This window comes from Dasypus novemcinctus, chromosome 4 (assembly GCF_030445035.2).
Source record: "Dasypus novemcinctus isolate mDasNov1 chromosome 4, mDasNov1.1.hap2, whole genome shotgun sequence".
In the NCBI taxonomy this organism is placed as follows: domain Eukaryota; kingdom Metazoa; phylum Chordata; class Mammalia; order Cingulata; family Dasypodidae; genus Dasypus; species Dasypus novemcinctus.
Genome location: NC_080676.1, coordinates 114,238,022 through 114,259,488, shown reverse-complemented (window position 1 = coordinate 114,259,488; position 21,467 = coordinate 114,238,022). Strand labels below are relative to the sequence as shown.

Sequence of the window (21,467 nt, the reverse complement as noted above, 5' to 3'; positions counted from 1 at the left end):
AGAAAGAGAAATAAAGAAAGGTTCCTTTTAGTCTTCTGCTGAGTAAAGATTTGCAAGGACAATTTGCAGAGCTTCACACAGGGTTAGGGATAGTTTATTTTATAACAGCCAGACTGCAAAGACCTCCTGGTACAGAGGGCATTAGGTAGTATCCTCAAAAGGATATAGGATTAATATTGGGCTAAATTAGTCCTAGGTTAATGGCTGTTCCAGACCTGCCCTAACAGAGCTTAACAACCAGCCTCAAAAAGATTCAACTTATTCCATGTAACTCAACTGAGCACCAGAATAAAACTAACAGTATATAAAGAAAGACAACAAAATCCAGCTCCTAAAATCCAGAACCACATAAAGTTCACAATATCTGGTATTCAATTAAAAATAACTAGGCATGCAAAGAAGCAAAAAGCATGACCCATAACCAAGAGAAAATCCAATTAATAGGAACATCCAGAAATGAAAGAGGTGATAAAACAAGCAGACAAGTATGTCAATACAGCCATTATGAATATACACCATATGTTCAAATAGATAACATGAGTTCTATGAAGAAAAAATTTGAGAAGATATGAGACAGACCCAGATAGAAGGTCAAAAGATAAAAAATACAACACCTAAAATGAAAATTACATTGGGTAGCATTAAGAATAAATTAGACACCTCAGAAGGAAAGAAGAATAAATTTGAAGACAAAGAAACTATCCAAAATGAAAAATCAATAACTGAAAGGAAAAAAAAAAAAAACAATGAGCACATCAGTGAATTGAGGGACAATTTCTAATGGCCTAACACATGTGTTTTTGGAGTCTCATGAGTACAGGAAAGATAGCTGGGAAAGAGAAAAAAAATATTTGAAGAAATTTAAATTTGGAAGTAATTTTCTAAAATTTGTTGGAGCATGAACCAACAGATCCAAGACCAATAAACTTCAGGCAGAATAAGCCACCAAAAAAAAAAAAAATCCATTATGAATTGCAGGAATCTCTTAAGTGTAGGCAGATAAGAAAAATATATATAAGATAAAAAGTTAATGATGATTACAGATTTCTCACATGGTATCATGTAGACAATGGATAGAAATCTTTAAAGTAATAAAAGAACACTGTCAGCCTGAAAATCTTTACCCAATGAAAATATCTTTCAAAAATAAAGGCAATATAAAGATTGTTTCTATTCGGTAAAAAAATTCTGAGAAAATCCATCGTCATCAGGCATGTATTACAACACATATGAAAGGAGTTCTTCAAGCAGCAATAAAATAATACTGATACCAGATGGAAATTTGGATCTACACAAAGAATAGAGTGCCAGAAAAGGTAAACACGGGAGAAAACATAAAGTGTTTTTTCTCATGGTAATCTATTTAAAAATTAGTTTTTTTGGACTTTAAAGTATGTGCAGAATTAAAATGTAAGACAAAAACATCACAAAAGAAAGGAAAAAGGAAAAGGAATTATATCACTGTAAGTTTCTTGTACTGTATATGTAGCATAATATTACTTGAATGTAGGATGTATAAAGTTAAAGAGGTATACAATAAACCCTAAATTTAAAAAATTGACATATGATAAATAAGCAATAGAGATAAAATGAAATCACATACACTAATTCCCCCACCTCACCAAAAAGAATGGATTTCAGAGGCAAAAGGGAAAAAACAAGGAGCAGATGGGATTAATAGATTTAGTAATAACATTAAATATAAATGGTATAACAGCCCAATTAAAAGAAAGAGATTGACAGAATGAATAAAACAGGAGACCCAAAAGAAAACCACTTTAAAAATAAAGATGCAAATATCTTAAAAGTTAAAGGATGAGGAAAAATATACCATGAAAATACTAATTAAAAAAAAGCTGGAGTGACTATATTAATGTAAGAAAAGCATACTTTAGAACAAGAAATATTAACATTGAGAAAGAAGAATATAATAAGGTATAGAGTAAAGCTCAGCTGTAATACTTTATTTCTTTACAAAATGCCACAATACTTTTTCTCTATCTGGAATGAAATGTTCATTTATTTCTTCACTTATTTGTGAGCTCTCTCCCCTCACTAGACAATGCAGTGGTTGCCTTGCTCCTGCACATTTTCCATCCCTGATTTTCAAAACTTCCTTGTCAAATCTTCAAGTTCCTCCCATCCTTCCAATGCATTCTCCTCTGCTTAGGTTAGCCAGAGAGGAGTTTCTATTGCTTATAAATAAACAACAACAACAACAAAAAATGCTAGTTGAAGCCTAATTCCAGGAATGTTCACAATGTTTCCATGATATAAAATATTCAAGTGCTTTTGAAAAGGTAACACATCAGGTATTAACTAAGATTATAGAAAACAGATTAACAAGTAAATTGTTATCAAAATTATTCTTGCACTGTTCTTTGTAAATTAAAAAATAAAGTACGAGCTAAATATTCAAGCAAACTGTTCTACTTCTGTAGTTATGGTCAATTTTAAATTAGAGAAAATACAGGTATAAAGGAGTATCTAGATAATGCCAATGCTGTATGTAAAATACTTACTGGACAAACAAACATCCCAATTTATATATTGCAGTTTTACATTTTTCTCTCTGGCTATCAGTTGGGAAGTTGCTAAACTAGAGGATGTAAATAACCTACCAGAATCATTGCTAGAACCTATGTAAACTAATACTTTCCACATTTATATTACTAATGCCAAAAAGTCAGAAGAATAAATATGGCTCCTCTTTGACCTATTAATCAACTGTAACATTTGGTCTGCTACATGATTATGCAACAACAGCAAAAATAAGGCTGTTGGAAATAAAAATTCAATGATCTAAAAGCTTAGTAAGCAATGAACACTGTTCAACTTAAATGTTAAATGGAAAATTCATTTTGAGGAAAACAGCAACATTTTATAACTGAAAAACATTCTTTTACATGCTTCAAGAATACTTCCTTTCTGGACTTAAAATGCTTCAAAGGATCAGTTGTTGATGTTTAGAATGACATAATAGTGGTGTACTTTACATGCAGGTTTTTTCTTGTTTTTTTTTTTAAATAGATGGTAGAGGTCCTTACCACTAACACAGCTCCTTAGATCAGAGTAAGCGTTAGTTGACTGACGTGCAGTAGTGAATAACCCAGCTCGGAAAGAGCCAAGACAACCTGCGAAAACAAACATGTAATCTTCTCAGAGTAGTTATACTTACTTGATCTGAAATCATGGCAGAGATTTCCAAGGAATAGTATATGTATGTTCCTGTGGAACTCCCAGCATTCAAAATGTCAACCCTAAATATTTTCATCCTCCTCCTTTAAAAATTAAAAATCTACAAGCAAGAATGCAAAAAAACACAGAATCGAGAAAAATAAGTTTATAGCAGCTTCTTCTCTCTGGAGAAGCCCCTTACAGCCAGAAGTGGAAAAGGCCTTGGATTAACAGAAAATTTATTATCATATACATCTATAATCTTAATTCTATATAGCAGAGACATACAGTTATCTTCAAATCTGTAGACTGATTTAGGAAGTATGTAAAATTAAGTCAATGGAATGAATTAGTGTTTCTGGTTGCTGTGGGCAAGTTATAGTACATCTAATGTTGCAGAGAGACAAATGTAATGATATTTCTATAATGCCTTAAGGTTTATGAGGCAGATTTACTTCTTTTTTTGTTGTTGTTCCTCACCACAATCTGTGAAATTAGATATAGCGAACTGGTAGATGTTGCTAGCAAACTGTAACATAACAACTGACGGAGATAACAAGACTTAGGGACTTTAAAGTATGTGGCAGTCATTTAGTGTCAACAACATAACACTTCTTAATATACAATGAAGACATTTTATATATATATATATAATTTCATTGTAAAGATAGTCACTAACTTGCTAAACTGGCAATGTTTCGGTTATCTTTTGCTCAATAACAAAAGATTCCAAAAATTAGTGGCTTAAAACAACCATTCTATTTTGCTAACGATTTGTGTGTCAAATATTTGCAAATGGCTTGGCTGAACAGATCTGCATGTGGAGTGATCCAGGGTGGCTGGGGCTGCAAGATACACTTACAAGATAACTCTTCACTCTCATGCCTGACATTTCACGCTCCTTGGCCTATCTCCCCATATGGTGCCCATTCTTCAGGGCCTCTCTATGTGGCTCAGCTTATTTTAGCATGTTGGTCTCACAGTGTCACTTCTTTCATGGTAGCTAATTCCCAAGATGGAGAAAGCAGATGCTGTCAGGCCAACTAAGGGGCACTGTGTCACTTCCACCATAGTCTGCTGGTCAAAGCAGTTCAGGAGTCCACGGAAATAAAAATGGGGAGTGGGGTGGGGATATATTCTACCTCTTAATGGTGGAGTGGCAAAATGACATTGCAGAAGAGTATGTGAGATGGGGGAAATTTTTACAGCTATCTTTGGAAAATACAGTTTATCCCAGATGGATTTGAAAGCTCACTGGAGATCAATGGTTGTATTTGTTTCCTATTACTGCTTGTAGCAGTTTGATATGGTTATGAATTCCAAAAATAGATACTGGATTATGTTTGTAATCTGGTCTGTATCTGAGCATGACTAAGTTATGATTACAGCTTTGATTGGGCCATGTCAATATGGCATTGAGTCACCATCCCTCGGTGGGGGGGGGGGGGACTCACAGATAATAGGCATGGCAAAGGACAGAGTTGGGGGTTTCTGATGTTGGAGTTTTGATGTTGGAGTTTGATGCTGAAGTCTTAAACTGGAGCCCCAGGAAGTTGGCAAGCAGAGGAAAGAGAAGCAAGGCCCAGAAAACAGAGTAGCTTAACCCAGGAGAACCCAGGAAGCCTGAACCCTTGCAGTTGTCGGCAGCCATCTTGTTCTAACACATGAAAACAGACTTTGGTGAGGGAAGTAACTTATGCTTTATCGCCTGCTATCTGTAAGCTACTACCTCAAATAAATACCCTTTATAAAAACCAACCAGTTTCTGGTATTTTGCATCAGGACCCCTTTGGCTGACTAATACAGTGCTATAACAAATTACCACAAACTTATGGCTTTAAACAATGCAAACTGGTTAGACGTCCAAAATCAAGGTGTCAACAGACCTGTATTTCTTCTGGAGGTTTCAAGACAGAAACTATTCCCTTTCCTTTTTCAGCTTCTATAGGCCATCTGCATCCCTTGTAAGGCTTCTGATCCCTTCCTCACATCACTCTGACCTCTTGCTTTATCTTCACATCTCCTACTATTGACTCTGATGTCCTGCCTCCCTCTTAAAGGACGCTTAGGGTTGTTTAATTTATAGTTTTACTTTCAAAATGACATCTTCATTCCACCAAGATTATAATTAGGAACTCATTAATTTTTCTATTTACAGTTCGCTAGTTTGCCCAACACCATCTTTTAAACAATCCACAGTGATCTGTGGTGTCACCTTTATTGAATAATAGATAGCCATATATACATAAGTCTGTCTCTGAACTGTATGTTCAGTTCCATTAATCTATATAGTTTTGTTTCCAAAGGCTTTTATTATAAATATTATAAGTATGTCCCTTTTTTGAACTTTTTATTAAGGTTAGTTTAGGTTTACGCAGACTTTAATTCCTTCATATAAATTTTAAAATGAGTTTACTGAAGTACTAAAATAAGTCCACCTGGAATTTTAAGTGGGATTGTATTGAACAGGCTAATTTGGGGAGAACTGACCTCTTTATAATATCATCACTGAATTCAAAATTATGAAATGTCTTTCCATGATTTCCATTCGGTTTCAGTTCACTGTTTATGTTTTTAATTTGAGTTTAACATTTTTCTCCATAAAGGTCTTATGTATTCATTTCTAGATAATTTTTGAGTTTTACCGCTATTGTGCATGGTATCTTTTTATTTTTTACTGGGCTAATATTGCTTCTACAGAAAATACTACTGGTTTTTACAGTTGGTCTTAAAAATATCTAAAAACTCATGCATTACAATATTTTGTCTAAAGATTCAAATTTTTTTAGGTATTAATAGATTATCATATCAATTATAAATAATGACAGTTATATCTTTTCCCATATAAGCTGCAAAATTCTTATTTCTTTTTCTTTCCTAATTGCATTAACTATTGCTGGCTATAACTTCCAGGCATCTGTTCTTATTTTAAATCATAAAAAGACTGTATCTAAATTTTATCCATTAAGTAAAATGCTTGCTGTAGGATTTCTGGATATCATTTAGATGACTATACATGCTAAATTTTCCAAAACAGTCCCATTTTATTCTTTTTAACTTTGCCTCTTTTCTAGTATTTTATCAGTCCTGGACTAAAGTGTCAAAGTTTGGAAGATAAATAATGTGCTCATTCTATATTTAACCTTTAACAAGCTAAGAAAGTTCTGTTGTATTCTTAGTTTGTCAAAGACTTATCATAATTCAGCACTGAACTTTTTAAGTGTTTATTTCATAGGAACTGAGATAATATACTATTTACATGGAGAATTACCTGGATATTTTCTGATATTGTATCATCCTTGAATTTGTGGGAAAAAGCCTCTATATTGCTATATTATTTTCAATATTCTTTAGATTAGATTAGTATTATTTTTATTCAAGTTTAACTCATAAATGAAAAGAAATTACATTTTTCTTTCCTTGTGTTGTCATTTGGTTTGGGGATCAAGATTATACTAGCCTCTTAGAATAAGCTAATGAATAGGCTTTTTTTCTATTTTCTAGAAACTTAATAATAGAGAAATTAACACTTTATTTAAATTTGGAAGAACTCATCTGTAAATACATCTGCATCTAGTTTTTGGAAAATAAGGACAAGAGGGCTTTGACTAAAATTTCAATATTAGTACTTCCTTGCCTAATCAAGTTATCTATTTCTTTTTAGTTATCTTTTTAATCTATTTTGGGTTTATAGTATTTCCCCCTTTTTATCCTGTATTTTGTGTATTGGCATTTCTTCTTTCTCATTTTGTTTTTCCTTCATTATTCTTGCCAGGGGTTGGGCTTATTAATATTTTCAAAGAATGAAATTTTTCTTTTGTTAATCCACTCGTTTGTTTTCAATTTCACTTATTTCTGCCCCTATTTTTGTTACTTCTTTATAACTTGTTAACAGGGTTTGCTCTATCATACTTTTTTTACCTTGGATTGAATGCTTAGGTCATTTTCTAAGTCCTCCAATCTGTCTTCTTACTGCTGCTTCAGCAGTCAGCACCCAGTTCATTCAGGCATATATGAGATCAAGTCAGCTATAGTCTACCCATGCATTTCTTCTTATTCTTTGTTTTATTCACTATTAGTGCCTGGAATCCTATTGTCTCTTTAGAGAACATATAAAGGGAGGGAGGCTGCAGTGTAGGCTAATTTACCCATTTGGAAGGAGCTGGAAACTAAAAAAGTATTTCTAAAGTTTATATTTAGGCTAAGAGTTTAATATTGTTCCTAGGCAATTTCTCTCATTAATAGAAACATCCACTCTAGCAAATGACACAGTTCTACATAGATGGTACAGTCATTTATCCTAGTTTTTAAGGAAGAAAAGAACATAATTTAAAAACTCAGAGTTGTAAAATGAAACCAAGTCAGGTATTTATGTTCCACATTACATGCTCTCAAAGTAGTATAGGATATGTGGATAGATTCAAGTGCTTTCTGGACCCCTGAAACTCAATTTCTAGGTATTGCTCAAAAAGTAAGGGTTATAGTTGATAAACTTATCTCACCACGGACAGCAAACTTAATGATTTGTGGTTTTTAATAAAATTACTGTAAGATAGTATAAAGTTTGTTTTTTTTTTTCCAAATTGAGTGCCACTGGCCTGTAGACTATACAAATAGCATGGCAGAAAAACTTAACTAAGGGCATTATTTGATCTCATTTCAACAGTGGAATTCATCCCATATGCTCAAATAAAAACCAGAATATGAATTTTGGAATAAAACATAATATACTTTATTTCATATTATGGGCCAATTAGATAATAATACTTTACATTTGAAGGAAGGTTTATGGAGAAAAAGAACTATTTACATATACTTATTTGGTATTTTCAACAGTGCTGAAGTTAGAAAATATGATTATAGTATACATTTAAAAATACATAACCTTAAAAGTTAAATAACTTGCTTAACCTGACACAGCTAGACATTTTTAGGTCTGGGACTGGAGCCTACATCTTACAATTTTTTTAGTACTTTTCTACCATGTTGTACTTTTCTACCATGTTGCCAAATAAGACAGGCAAAGTTGAGTGAAGGCAGGAAATGAGGAAGAGAGGGATAAAAAAGGAAATTAAAACTATTTTATCTAAGAAACTTCTAACAAACGTAAAACACTGCATTGAAATGTTATTTATCTTTATCCAAATATACCCATGATCAAAGGCATACGTCATTTAGAATGACAGTTGCAGAAACAAAGCCTCATTACATGGCCCTGAGAAGAAAGATTCATATCATCATTTTTAATGTAAACTTAAAGCTTTTAACAGACATTGTCTATATTTAGTATAAAAATTTTTAAATTAATATCTAACATTGGGAAACTGTAATTGTCTTGATATTTCATGTTTTCTTCACTTTAACAGTGCCAACTCTTACTTGCTGCTTTCAAAAGTAAAGTTTGACATGTAACTTTACAAAGAAAATGAAATTTTTCAAGATGGACATTTAAATCTCATTACCCTGTGAAGATATGGTAGCTAAAGGCTTTGGAATATGGCAGGAAAATATTTTAGAAAATTTTGTTGAATTTTTATATCTATAGATATAAATAATATCCCTCCACAATTTACTTTTACAGTTTTACTTTTACTTTTACAACATTTGAAGGGAATTCTTTACATCAGACAGTAGCTAAAGAAGGGAAGAGAAGGGAAACAGATGTGGCTCAAGCAGTTGGACTCCCGTCTACCATATGGAGGGTCCAGGGTTCAATGCCCAGGGCCTCCTGGTGAAGGCAAGCTGGCTCACGTGGCGAGCTGGCCCACAAGGAGTGCCGCCCTGTGCAGGAGTGCCAGCCGATGTGGAGAAGCTGGCGCAAGATGGCGCAACAAGAGACACAGAGGAGAGACAATGAGAAGACGTAGCAGAACAGGAAGCTGAGGTGGTGCAAGAGAAAGATCGCCTCTCTCTCACTCCAGAAGGTCCCAGGATCGGTTCACGGAGCCACCTAATGAGAATATAAGCAGACACAGAAAAGAACACACAGTGAAAGGACACAGAGAGCAGACAATGGGGTAAGAGGGAGAGCAGGGGGAGGAAATAAATAAATAATACTTTCTTTTAAAAAAAAGGAAGAAAAGGAAAGAAAACAGAATGGGAATAGAGGAAAAGTCAGGGAAGAAAAAGAAGAATGGCAAGACAAATATTTCACTTAGTCTTTTGAAAACATCTCATTTTATTTTTTTCTACAAACTTACTAAATAATTTGTTACTATTCACTGACAAATGAGAAAACTATAGCTCAGAGCAGTTTAATAATTTTAAGATCTTGTAACAGAGAAATGTTGGATTAGATATTATAAAAAGGAAATTGTAATAAGCCACTGGGAAACTCAGCATCTCATGGAATAGAAATGGGCCATACATAGAATTCTAAGGAAAAATGAGAATGAATTTATGTCCTGCAGTTGATGAAAGGGTAAACTGAGAGGTATACAATAGTTGAGTCTCCTTGGTTCAGGATGTGCCAGCAAAATAAGATTTTGACCAGATTAGACACTTAGAAAATGAGAGAGTAACCACTTCAGGAGCTATGAAAAAGGGCACCTAAATCTAAATGGGTCTTCTACCCAGTGATCATGGTTTCTTATCCTATTAATTGTCTTAAAGAGTAAATATAGAACATATCTTAATATCAGTGTAAGCACCCTAAGAAAAGGGAAAGGTATAAATATTCCCACAGTCTCCAGATAATCCCAGTAATCTTTGTGGCTATTCAGAAATAAAAGCAAAAACAAAAAATAAATAATGCCCTAAACTCTAATGAAACTCTCAAATTTAGAGGAAAGTAGGAAATAGAAACAGTACTCTGCAAAAGTTTTAACAATAATTTTTGGCAGTTTGAGGCTCAATGAACCCAGAAAATCATGTCCTTAGAGTTAATCCATTCCTATTTGTGTAAACCTATAGTAGACAGGGCCTTTTGGTTAGATTCAATTAGGGACCTTTCTTTTGATTAGGTCACTTCAGTGGGGCATGACCAGAGTGGATCTTAATCCTTTTACTGGAGTCCTTTATAAACAAAGGAATAAAAGTCTCAGACACAGAAAAAGCTGCAGAGACAGAGAAACCCAAAAGGCTGAGAAAGGGAACCTGGCAGCCAGAGGCTGGAATCAGCAGAACACAAAGGCACAGAAAGGGGCCCTGAGAGGCTGAAAGAGACATGACTCGGAGGAGAGGGGAGAGGTAAGCTATATGCCTAATAGCCCACAGCAGAGCTCAGGGAAGAAATAAGCCTTGAGGAGAAGGTAAAGACTGGCAGAGCTGCCATTATGCCTTGCCATGTGCCTGATAATTCACAGCTGCAAACTGGTGAAATAACATGTATTAGTCAGCCAAAGGTGTGCTGATGCAACCAGCAATTGGTTGGTTTTTATAAAGGGCATTTATATGGGGAAGAAGCTTACAGTTACCAGGCCATAAAGCAAAGTTACTTCCCCCACCAAAGTTTTTTGCCACGTGTTAGAGCAAGATGGATGCTGATATCTGCCAGAGTTCAGGCTTCCTGGGTTCCTCTTTTCCTAGGGCTTGCACCTCTCCAGGCTCAGGGTTCCTCTATTCCCAGGGCTTGCTTTTCTCTGGGCTCAGGTTTCCTCTCTTCCTGGGACTTGCTTGTCTTTCCTCACAACCAAGCTCCTCTGTGTGCTTACTTCCCAGGGTTCCAGCTAAGACTACATCCTCCCTTCTCTGTGCTGCAGTTTCTCTGTGACTCCCCACCCACCAAGGGTGGCCCAATCAAAACCTTAATCATTATTTAATCAAGTAAAAGTAAAACCTCTGAATCAATATACTCTAATATGCCCAGAGGAAAAGACAAGTTTACAAACATAATCCAATATTTCTTTTTTGGAATTCATCAATAATACCAAACTGCTACTCAGCAATTATGCTTTGATTTGGACACTTCCAAGGCCTCAGAACTGTAAGCTTCTAATAGAATAAATTCCCATTATAAAAGCCAACCCATTTCTGGTATATTGCTCCCAGCAGCTTTCAGCAAACTAATACACAATTCTAGCTATATAGTTATTAATGTATATCAGAGCCTATTTCTATCTCCCACCCCAAGGAAATGCTGTGATGAGATTGTGGTGGAAAAATGCACAGATGGGGAATATTCTGAGCCTAATGGAGGAGCAATAACAGCTCTGTGGGCTGGGCATATAGAGTCAGTCCTCTATCAGAGTGTACAAATTAGATTCTGCTTATAGTGTCTGGAAATCCTGACAATTATCTCAGGTAATATTAATATATTTCTATATTCCAAATTTATCTACATGTCTTTAAACAAAGAAAACTTCAAAATTGAATATATAATGAGATCACACTCCCAAGATTAAAGTAAAATTATGTTTTATGGAATATATATAGACTCCATGACCTCTGAGGATCCCTTTGAACTTACCTAAGTATTTTGGATAAAAATAATCCTAGAAAGAAAGAAAAGAAAAGAAGAAAAGACATATCAGCAATGTTGAATTTCACTATAGAGTTAAAACAATTTGATAATGGCTTTTTATAATAAAGAAGCAGGTAATCACTTATACATGTCATTTCTACATTACAATATATCACTGTATCTATAGTAAAATGTACTACAAATAGATGACAAATAACATCAAACCAATAATATGCTTAGGCTTGGAGAAATATGGATCAATTAAATCATGTTTCAAGAGTGCCTACTCTGAAACCAGATTCTATTTCAAAGGTTAAAATATAATCATATCCTCCCCATTTTATAAGTATTTTTAGAAATCCATTTGATACATATTTTATATCATGATTTCTCAATTTTAAATAAAAATGACAATTTGAAGTGAACAAAAGTGAGCATTTATCTTTAGCATATTTTGTACATGTAATATCTTATTTTTAAATTGGTTGTATATGAAAAGTTTCTCTGTAAATCAACAATGTGGATTAAAGAATGTATTTTACCAAAGGGAGAAAAACATTAAAACTTTTCTGTGGCAAAGTTCCCAGGCTGGTCCACAAAAGTGTTCTTAAGCTACACTATATCTAACATATATCATTAACAGTATAGGAAAGCCTCATGAGAAAGTATTTCTATAGAAAATTATATTTAACATTCCAATTTAACAAGTATGGAACATATCTTCATCTAGTACAGAGAGAAATTCCTTACTCTCTCCTCCTCTCAAATAAAAATCTACACAACACTTACCTACTGATACATAAGTATAGGACCTCATATCAATTAATTCAGATAGCAGTATTGCCTTCTCCATAAAAAAAGCTGGAAAGGTGAGCAACAATAAATGGGTTTAAAAAATGACCCCATTTATTGTCATAAATATTCCTTTCCATAACCTCAAATTATGTTGTCATGAAAAGGAATATATTAGGGACAATGTGAGGTAAGCGACAGGGGGTGCTCTGAGAGGTGCTGAGGATTGGAGATGTGGACTAGGGAGTTGTTGGGGTAGGAGAGAAAATGAGAAGCAATGACAAATGATGTTCTTTCCTTTCATTTTTCTTTCCTTTCTTTCCTTACTGTCTTATTCATCTCCTTCTCTTCTGTCAATGAACCACTGAATTTTAGTGGAGGGGTAGAAGCCCATAAGTGAGTTTTCTTTCTCCACTACATTTTCTCCTCTCGATTCTGGTCATGTACCTTGCTCCCTGTTACTACACTGCAGATAAAATTAAGAATGCATCTACATTGTTAAAAATACATGCTCAAGTAGTTATGGGTAACAATATAATAGCTGAGGTATGTAACGTTGCCTTAAATATTCTAGCAAAATTAAACAAAAAAATGAAATGGGGGGCATAGAGTATAGATAAAACAAGAACAGCAAATTGTTGCTAATTGTAGAAGTGGAACAGGTAGACTAGAGTTTATTATATTGTTCTACTCGGGTATGTATTTTAAATTTCCATAATAAAAAGGTGCATGTGTGTACATGCACACACATTTCTACATACCATATATATATATATATATATATATATATACTCCTACACAGTAAGAGTATTGCTACACTTGTGGAATGAAATATTTTTGTCTTCTCAGTTGCATATCCACTAAAAGAAGGAAATGTTTTAGATTCATTCTTATACAGTGAATCTCTAGGTATGTTGGGGAAAATTCTTTCTGAACCTATCATAATAGATGAAAGAAAAAAAGGATTAAAAAGAAGCCTCATATACACTTAAGTTGTTCCTGTGTTCTCTAATTATGGACAAATCATTCTTGCTCATTATGTCCTATCCATTTTTATGGTTCCAAGGGCTATAACAGTGATAGGGTGTATTTTCTATGTCTTCTCCATTTTTTTTTAGGTGATATAGTTCATCTTAGGAAAAAGTATCTGACATAAACCCCGAAGGTTGTCAAATTTGAATTCTCAAGATCATCTTTACCCTAATTCTTAGAGGCACTTTCCATAATCCTGCTAGCCACAGGACATGCTAGAAAACACCCTCCTGTAGGAAAATTAAAGAATTAAAGGGCTAGGTGTCCCATAATTTCTAAATGATTTTAGGGCTCTTGATTATTAAATTTTTCTAGAATAACTTTTTAAAAATTTATTCTAGCATTCAACAAGCCCTAAGAGTATAAATTCCAACCCCAATTACTAATATTAAGTGGGCTCAGGAAATTTCCCAAGGGGTTTATGGAATGAATTTAACTATACTCAGACAATAATGAATTCTTTAGTAAGCTTTCACTGAATATCTGGGTTGGAGTGCCATGTTTACTAAAGCCTGGTTAAAACTGCTAATGGAAAAATTCAGTGAAGTGGAGTGACAATAGTGATAGTAATGCAATCACACACAAATATTATATTTGAGTTAAAGAAACTCCCAATACTTACAAATTCTGGATGGGAGAAAGCATTTACTAACTGTGAGCCAATACTATTTGCTGATGAGATAAGAATGAATGATAGTTTGGGCAGAGCACACTGCTATTGGTAATAGTTTTTTTCCTAACAAGTCCACTTTTCTTTGAAGGCACTTTCCCTTGAAATGTTGTAGTGGTTATGTATGTAAGGTGATAGACAAATTAACTTTAAGAAGGAAAACAAGGGTAGCGGATTTGGCCCAACAGATAGGGCATCTGCCTACCACATGGGAGGTCCAAGGGTCAAACCCAGGGCCTCCTGTCCCATGTGATGTGCTGGTTCATGCGCCGTGCTGATGCACACAAAGAGTGCCCTGCCATGCAGAGGTGTCCCCCATAGGGGAACCCCATATGCAAGAAGCGGCCCCGTAAGGAGAGCCGCCCAGCGTGAAAAAAGTGCAGCCTACCCAGGAATGGCGCCGCACACAGGGATAGCTGACGCAGCAAGGTGATGCAACAAAACGAGACACAGATTCCAGATGCCACTGACACAAGTAGACACAGAACAACACATAGCGAATGGACACAGAGAGCAGACAACTGGGGGGCGGGGCAGGGAAGGGGAGAGAAATAAATTAAAAAGTAATAATAAAAATAAATCTTTAAAAAATTTTTTAAAAAAGAAGGAAAACAAGTAAACTCAGATTTAAACTGGAAATAGTCTGTGATTGTATGCCTAGATATGCAGACTTCATAGTTTTCATGAGTTTTTACCGTTTCAGGATCATTTTCGAAGATCTCCCTGGCTTCTTCTTTATTGCACAATTCTTCAATACATTCTCTTTCAAGATTACCCTTTTTGGTTTCTTCCAATAAAGCATTTGCACGGCGTTTCCTGAATAGGACTTGTGAAGCATACTGTTTTGACAAAACTGAATAAACAAGTTTATATCAATAAATATGGTATTTTCCTCATTGAAAGTTCATTAAACAATGAGAATTAAAATAATTTTCTGCCTTTGAATTGTATGACATTTAAACCCAGTATGGTTGAACTAAGAAAAATGCAGACATATAAACTCTTTCGTTAATAACTCAGAGAACAGACATCGGTGTGCAGCTAAGAATAATGATCTACAAATAACATTCAAGTTCATACTTGAGGGCAAACATATCAGCATAACACAGTATATTAAGTTTACCTTATTATGACTACATTGGGAAAAAACATCTTGCTAAAATGATTATGCCGGAAGTCATAGGTATACCATCTTTAAAGCTAGGGTAATAAATGTTGGCAGTTTTGATGGAAAACTTGTGTGATCTCTATTGAGATAAAGAAATGCAGGAGTATAGTATTATTTGAGAGATACTTAATAGGCTAAAACAATTGATTATTCATATAAACAGGGGGAAAAAATCCATGAAAAAAAGGAAGGCCGTTTTATGCAAGGCACAAAGTTCTGAAAGCAAATAGAAAAGATTAGTGAATTTAACTATGTAAAAAAAATTAAACAGTTGAACAACAAACAAAAATTCCATATCAGGAGGGAAAAAAATGTGTCACAAAGAATAGAAAAAATACACCCAGAATTTATAAGCAATTTTTTCAAATTAAGAAAAAAAAAGAAAGCAACAATAAAACAACCAATATAAGAATGGGCAATAGATACAAATAATCACTACAAAGAGGGGGAAAATAAAAGGCCAGTAAACATATTGTGGCAGTTTGAGTCTTTTTTGGAAGCTGGAAAATTTTGTCCTTAAAGCTAATCCATTTCTGTATATATAACTCTATTGTGTATGGGACCTTTTGATTAGATTCTACTAAGGGACCATTTCTTTTGATTAGATAACTTCAGTAGGGCATGACCCAGGGTGGGTCTTAATCCTCTTACTTGAGTCTTTATAAATGGAGAAATAAAGGGCCTCAGACACAAAGAAAAAAGATATGCTGAGACAGAAAGAAGCTTCTAGAAGTTTAAATCAACGAACCCTGGAGAGAGAAGAGCCACAGATAGAGCAGCCTGAAGCTGCAAACAATGATAAGAGGGACGAGACAAGTGTATGCCACCATGTGTCTGATTGTGCACAGATGCAGTTCAGGAAGAAAGCATCTCCTGATAATGCCTTGATTTGGACACTTTCACAGCCTCAGAACTGCAAGCATTTAACCTAATAAATTCCCATTGTATAAGCCAACCCATTTCTGGTATATTGCTCCCATCAGTATTTACAACAAACTACAACATATATGAAAGGCATTTAGTGAAAAAAGAATCAATTTTTGTCTATTAAATTTGCAAAAATTTAAAAGACTAACAATATTAAATATTGGTAAGGGTAAGGGTAAACATTCTACACACTGCTGGTGGGAGACTAAACTGATAAGTATCATTTGAAGTTAAAATTTTAAAATTTAAAACATACTCAACTCATCCATCCTTTGTCTAAGTATTTTCTAGAGATACATACATGGGCTGGAAAAGGCATTCATAGAGTGTTTATTGCAAGATTGTTTTTTTTTATTAGAGATGTTATGAGTTTACAAACCAATCATGTATAAAATATAGGATTTCTGTACACCTATCACCCCCTCACCACCTCTTTGCATTGGTATGGAACATTTGTTACTATTGATGATGGCACTTGTTAAATAATTGTGCTACATCTTTTTAAGAGTAATTACCTTTGTTACAATTAGTAAAAGATTATTAATTTTATTGTCCATTATTTATATTAGGTGTATTTTTCACCATACACAATCCTGTTATTATCATTTAATAACATTTCTTGTAAAATATTAAAGAACACTTTTATATGTATACTGTTAACTATAGTTCATCATCAAAAATAGGGTGCATGAAAGGAGCAAAAGAGATAAAAAGAAAAAAAAAGGAAAATAGGGTGCACAGTATTATTTTTATCTTTTAATTTTTATCCTAGTAATATATATATCCTAAAGCTTCCTTTTTTAACCACATCACCTATACAGTTCAGTGTTGTTGATTACATTGATCACTAAATTAATTACACTAATTAAATATAGAAAATCTGTGCAAGTTAAGCATTAACTTCCCATTCTTTACTCACAATCTATTTCCTGGTAAACTATATTCTAGATTCTAACTCTATGAGTTTGCCTATTATAATCAGGTCATAAGAGTGAACTCATACAATACTTGTTCTTTTGTGTCCGGCCTATTTCACTTTACATAATGTCCTCAAGGTTTATCCATGCTGTTGCATGCATCAGGATCCCATTCCTTTTTATAGCTGAATAATATTCCATCATATGTATATACTACATTTTATTTATCCATTCATTGGTTGATGACCATTTGGCTTTCTTCCAACATTTGGCAATTGTGAATAATGCCTCTAAGAACATTGGTGTGCAAATGTCTTTTATGTCCCTCCTGTCAGTTCTTCCAGGTGTATACCTAGTACTGGGATTGCCAGATCACATCTTAATTCTATACTAAGATTCCTGAGGAAATGGCAAACTGTCTTCCACAAGGCTGCACCATTTTATATTTCCACCATCAGTGAATGAGTGTTCCTATTTCTCCACATATTATCCAACATTTGTTGTATTCTGTTTGTTTGGGTTTTTTTATTGGTGGCCATTCTAGTAGGTATGAAATGATATCTCATTGTGGCTTTGACTTGCCTTTCCTTAACAGCTAGTGATGTTGAGCATTTTTTCATGTGTTTTGTAGTCATTTGTATTTCCTTTGGAAAAATGTCTCTTCAAGTCTTTTGCCCCTTTTTAATCAGGTTGTTTGTCTTTTTATTATTGAGTTGTAGGATTCTTTATGTAGTCTGGATATTAAACCCTTATCAGATGTTTGGTTTCCAAATACTGTCTCCTATTAAGTAGGTTGTCTTTTCAGTTTCTTGGCTACATCCTTTGATGCCCAAAAGTTTTTAATTTGAGAAAATTCCATTTTTTTTTTTCTTTCATTGCTTGTGCTTTGGGTGTTTGGTCTAAGAAATAATTCCCTACCACAAGTTCTCTTAGATCCTTCCCTACATTTTTTTCTAGGAGCTTTATGGTCCTGGCCCTTATGTTTTAGTCTTTGATCCATTTTGTGTTAATTTTTGTATATAGTGTGAGATAATGGTCCTCTTACATTCTTTTGCATGAGGATATCCAGTTCTATCAGCACCACTTGTTGAAGTGATTGTTCTGTTCCAGTTGATGGACCTGGCAACCCAGTGAAAAATCAATTGGCCATAAATATAAGGCTCTATTTCTGAACTCTCTTTTCAATTCCATCAGTTAATATACTTAAATCCTTATGCCAGTACTATGCTATTTGGACCACTGTAGCTTTGTATATGCTTTAATGTCAAGAAGTGTGAGTCCCTCAAATTTGTTCTTTTTCAAGATATTTTTGGCTAGTTGGGGCACTTTACCCTTCTGAAAAAATTTAGAAAGTGGCTTTTCCTACTGCAAAGTAGGCTGTTGGAATTTTGATTATGAGTGCATTGAATCTGTAAATTTGGGTAGAACTGATATCTTAACAATAGTTCATCTTCCAATCCATGAACTTGGAATGTCCATCCATTTATTTAGGTTTTCTTTGATTATTTTTAGCAATGCTTTGTAGTTTGTAGTTTGTATAAGTCCTGTATGTCCTTGGTTAGATTTGTTCCTAGATATTTGATCCTTTTATTTGTTATTGTAACCTAAATTTCTTTCTCAATTTCCTCCTTATATTCCTCAGTCCCAATGTGTAGAAATACTACTGATTTTGGGGTGTTGACCTTGTATCCTACGTCTTTGTTGAACTTGTTTATTAGCTCTAATAATTATGTCATATTTGCCATGCTTTCTATATTTAGGATCATGTAATCTGCAAATAGTGAAAGTTTTACTTCTTCCTTTCAAATTTGGATTACTTTTTTTCTTTTGCTTTGCTTAACTGCACTTGCTAGAACTTCTAGCACAATGTTGAATAACAATGATAACAATGGACATCCGTAGCAGTTTGATATTGTTATGAATTCCAAAATTGATATTAGATTATGTTTGTAAACTGGTCTGAACATAGGTGTGATTAAATTATGACTAGGGCTTTGATTGGGCCATGTCAGTAGGGCATAGCAAAGGACAGACTTGGAGCTTTTTCATGCTGGAGGTTTTTGATGTTGGAGTTTGATGCTGAAGTCTTAAGCTGGAGCCTGAGGAAGTAAGCACACAGAAGAAAGAGAAGCAAGCCCCAGGTAGAGAGGAACCCTGAGCCTGGAGAGAAGCAAGACCCAGGAAGAGAGGAACCCAAGAAGCCTGAACTCTTTCAGATGTCAGTAGTCATCTTGCTCCAACAAAGGTAAAAGACTTTGGTAAGGCAAGTAACATAATTTATGGCCTGGTAACTGTAAGCTTCCTACCCCAAATAAATACCCTTTATAAAAGCCAAAAGGGGGAGGCGGACTTGGCCCAGTGGATAGGGCATCCTTCTACCACATGGGAGGTCCACGGTTCAAACCCTGGGCCTCCTGGACCCATGTGGAGCTGGCCCACATGCAGTGCTGACATGCGCAAGGAGTCCAGTGCCACACAGGGGTGTCCCCCACATAGGGGAGCCCCATGCACAAGGAGTGTACCCCGTAAGGAGAGCCGCCAAGTGCAAAAGAAATTTCAGCCTGCCCAAAAATGACGCTGCACACATGGAGAGCTGATGCAGCAAGATGATGTAACAAAGAGAGACACAGATTTCCAAGCCGCTGACAACAACAGGAACGGACAAAGAACATGCAGCAAATGGACACAGAGAACAGACAACCAGGGGTGGGTGGGGGGGAAGGGAAGGGGAGAGAAAAATATAAAAATTAAATAAACAAACAAATAAAAGCCTACAGAGTTCTGATATTTTGCATCAGCACCCCTTTGGGTGACTAATAGAGCATCCCTGTCTTGTTCCAGATCTTAAAGGAAATGCTTTCAGTCCTTCACCATTGAGAATGATGTTAGCTGTGGATTATTCATATATGCCCTTTATCATGACAAGGAAGTTTCCTTCTATCCTATTTTTCAAAGTGTTTGTATAAAGAATGGATGTTGGATTTTGTCAAATGCCCTTTCTGCATCAAGTATGTGGGTTTTCCCCTTCGTTTTGTTAATGTGGTATATTATACATTAATTAATTTTCTAGTGTTGAATCATGTGTGCATACACATGGAATAAAACCCATTCGATTATGAAATGTGCTGTTGGATTTAATTTGCCAGTATTTTATAAAGGATTTTTGCATCCATGTTCATAAGAGAAATTGGTCTTTAATTATCTTTTCTTGTAGTGTCTTTATTTGGTTAGTGTGATGTTGGCCTCATTGAATGAGTTACGTAGCATTTCCTCCTCTTCAACTTTTTGGATGAGTTTGAGCATAATTTACTAATTCTTCTTTGAATGTTTGGTAGAAATCACTTGTGATCCATCTTGTCCTGGGCTTTTTTTTTTTTTTTTGTAAGGTTTTTGATGACTGATTCAATCTCTTTACTTGTTGTTGGTTTGTTAAGGACTTCTTCTTCTAGGGTCAGTTTAGGTTGATTCTGTAGGACTAGGAATTTGTCCATTTGTAGTCCAATCTCTTGGCTTACAGTTGTTCATAGTATTCTCTTATGATGCTTTTATTTCTGTGGGGTCTTTTATAATGCCCTCCTTCTCATTTCTGATTTTATTTATTTGCAACTTCTCTCTTTTTCTCTTTGTTAAGTCCAGCTAAGGGTTTGCCAATTTTCTTGTTCTTTCTCACAGAACCAACTTTTGGTTTTGTTAATGCTCTCTATTGTTTTTTATTCTCTATTTCATTTATTTTTTGCCCTAATCCTTGTTATTTCTTTCCTTCTTGTTGCTTTGGGATTAGTTTGTTGTTCTTTTTCTTATTCCTCCTGGTGTGCAGTTAGGTCTTTATTTTAGCTATTTCTCCTTTTCTTAAAAATGTGAGCATTAAGGGCTATAAATTTCTCTCTCAATACTTCCTTCACTATATCCCATAAGTTTAAATATGTTGTGCTCTCATTTCATTCGTTTCAAGGTATTTTCTGATTTTTCTTGCAATTTTTTCTTTGAGTCACTGAATGCTTAAGAGTGTGTTGTTTAAAGTCCATATATTTGTGAAATTTCCAGTTTTCTGTGTGATGTCAATTTATGGCTTCATTCCATTATAGTCAAAGAAAGTGCTTTTTGTATAATTTCAATCTTTTTAAGTTTATTGAGAACTGTTTTGTGGCCCTACAAGTGGCCTATCGTAGAAAATGATCTGTGAAAACTTAAGAAAAAAGTATATCCTGTTGTTTCAGATGTAATGTTCTGTATATGTTGATTAGCTCTAGTTCATTTAACATATTTTTCAAGTTCTCTGTTTTTTTATTGACCTTCTATCTAGATGTTCTATTGATGAGAGTGGTGTATTGAAGTCTCCAACTATTATTGCAGAGTCATCTATTTCTGCCTTCATTTTGTCAG

At 34.6% G+C, this 21,467-nt stretch overlaps 1 protein-coding gene across 1 annotated transcript in view; it reads right to left on the bottom strand.

Moving 5' to 3' along the window:
* PROS1 (protein S) overlaps positions 1-21,467 on the bottom strand; it is a 136,524-nt gene that overhangs the window by 50,373 nt on the left and 64,684 nt on the right. Inside the window, exons 2-4 of the mRNA XM_004446643.5 lie at positions 14,768-14,925; positions 11,585-11,609; positions 3,048-3,134 (exon numbers count right to left, since the gene is read on the bottom strand). Coding sequence (XP_004446700.1) covers positions 3,048-3,134; positions 11,585-11,609; positions 14,768-14,925 — 270 coding nt within the window. The remainder of the gene's footprint in view (positions 1-3,047; positions 3,135-11,584; positions 11,610-14,767; positions 14,926-21,467) is intronic.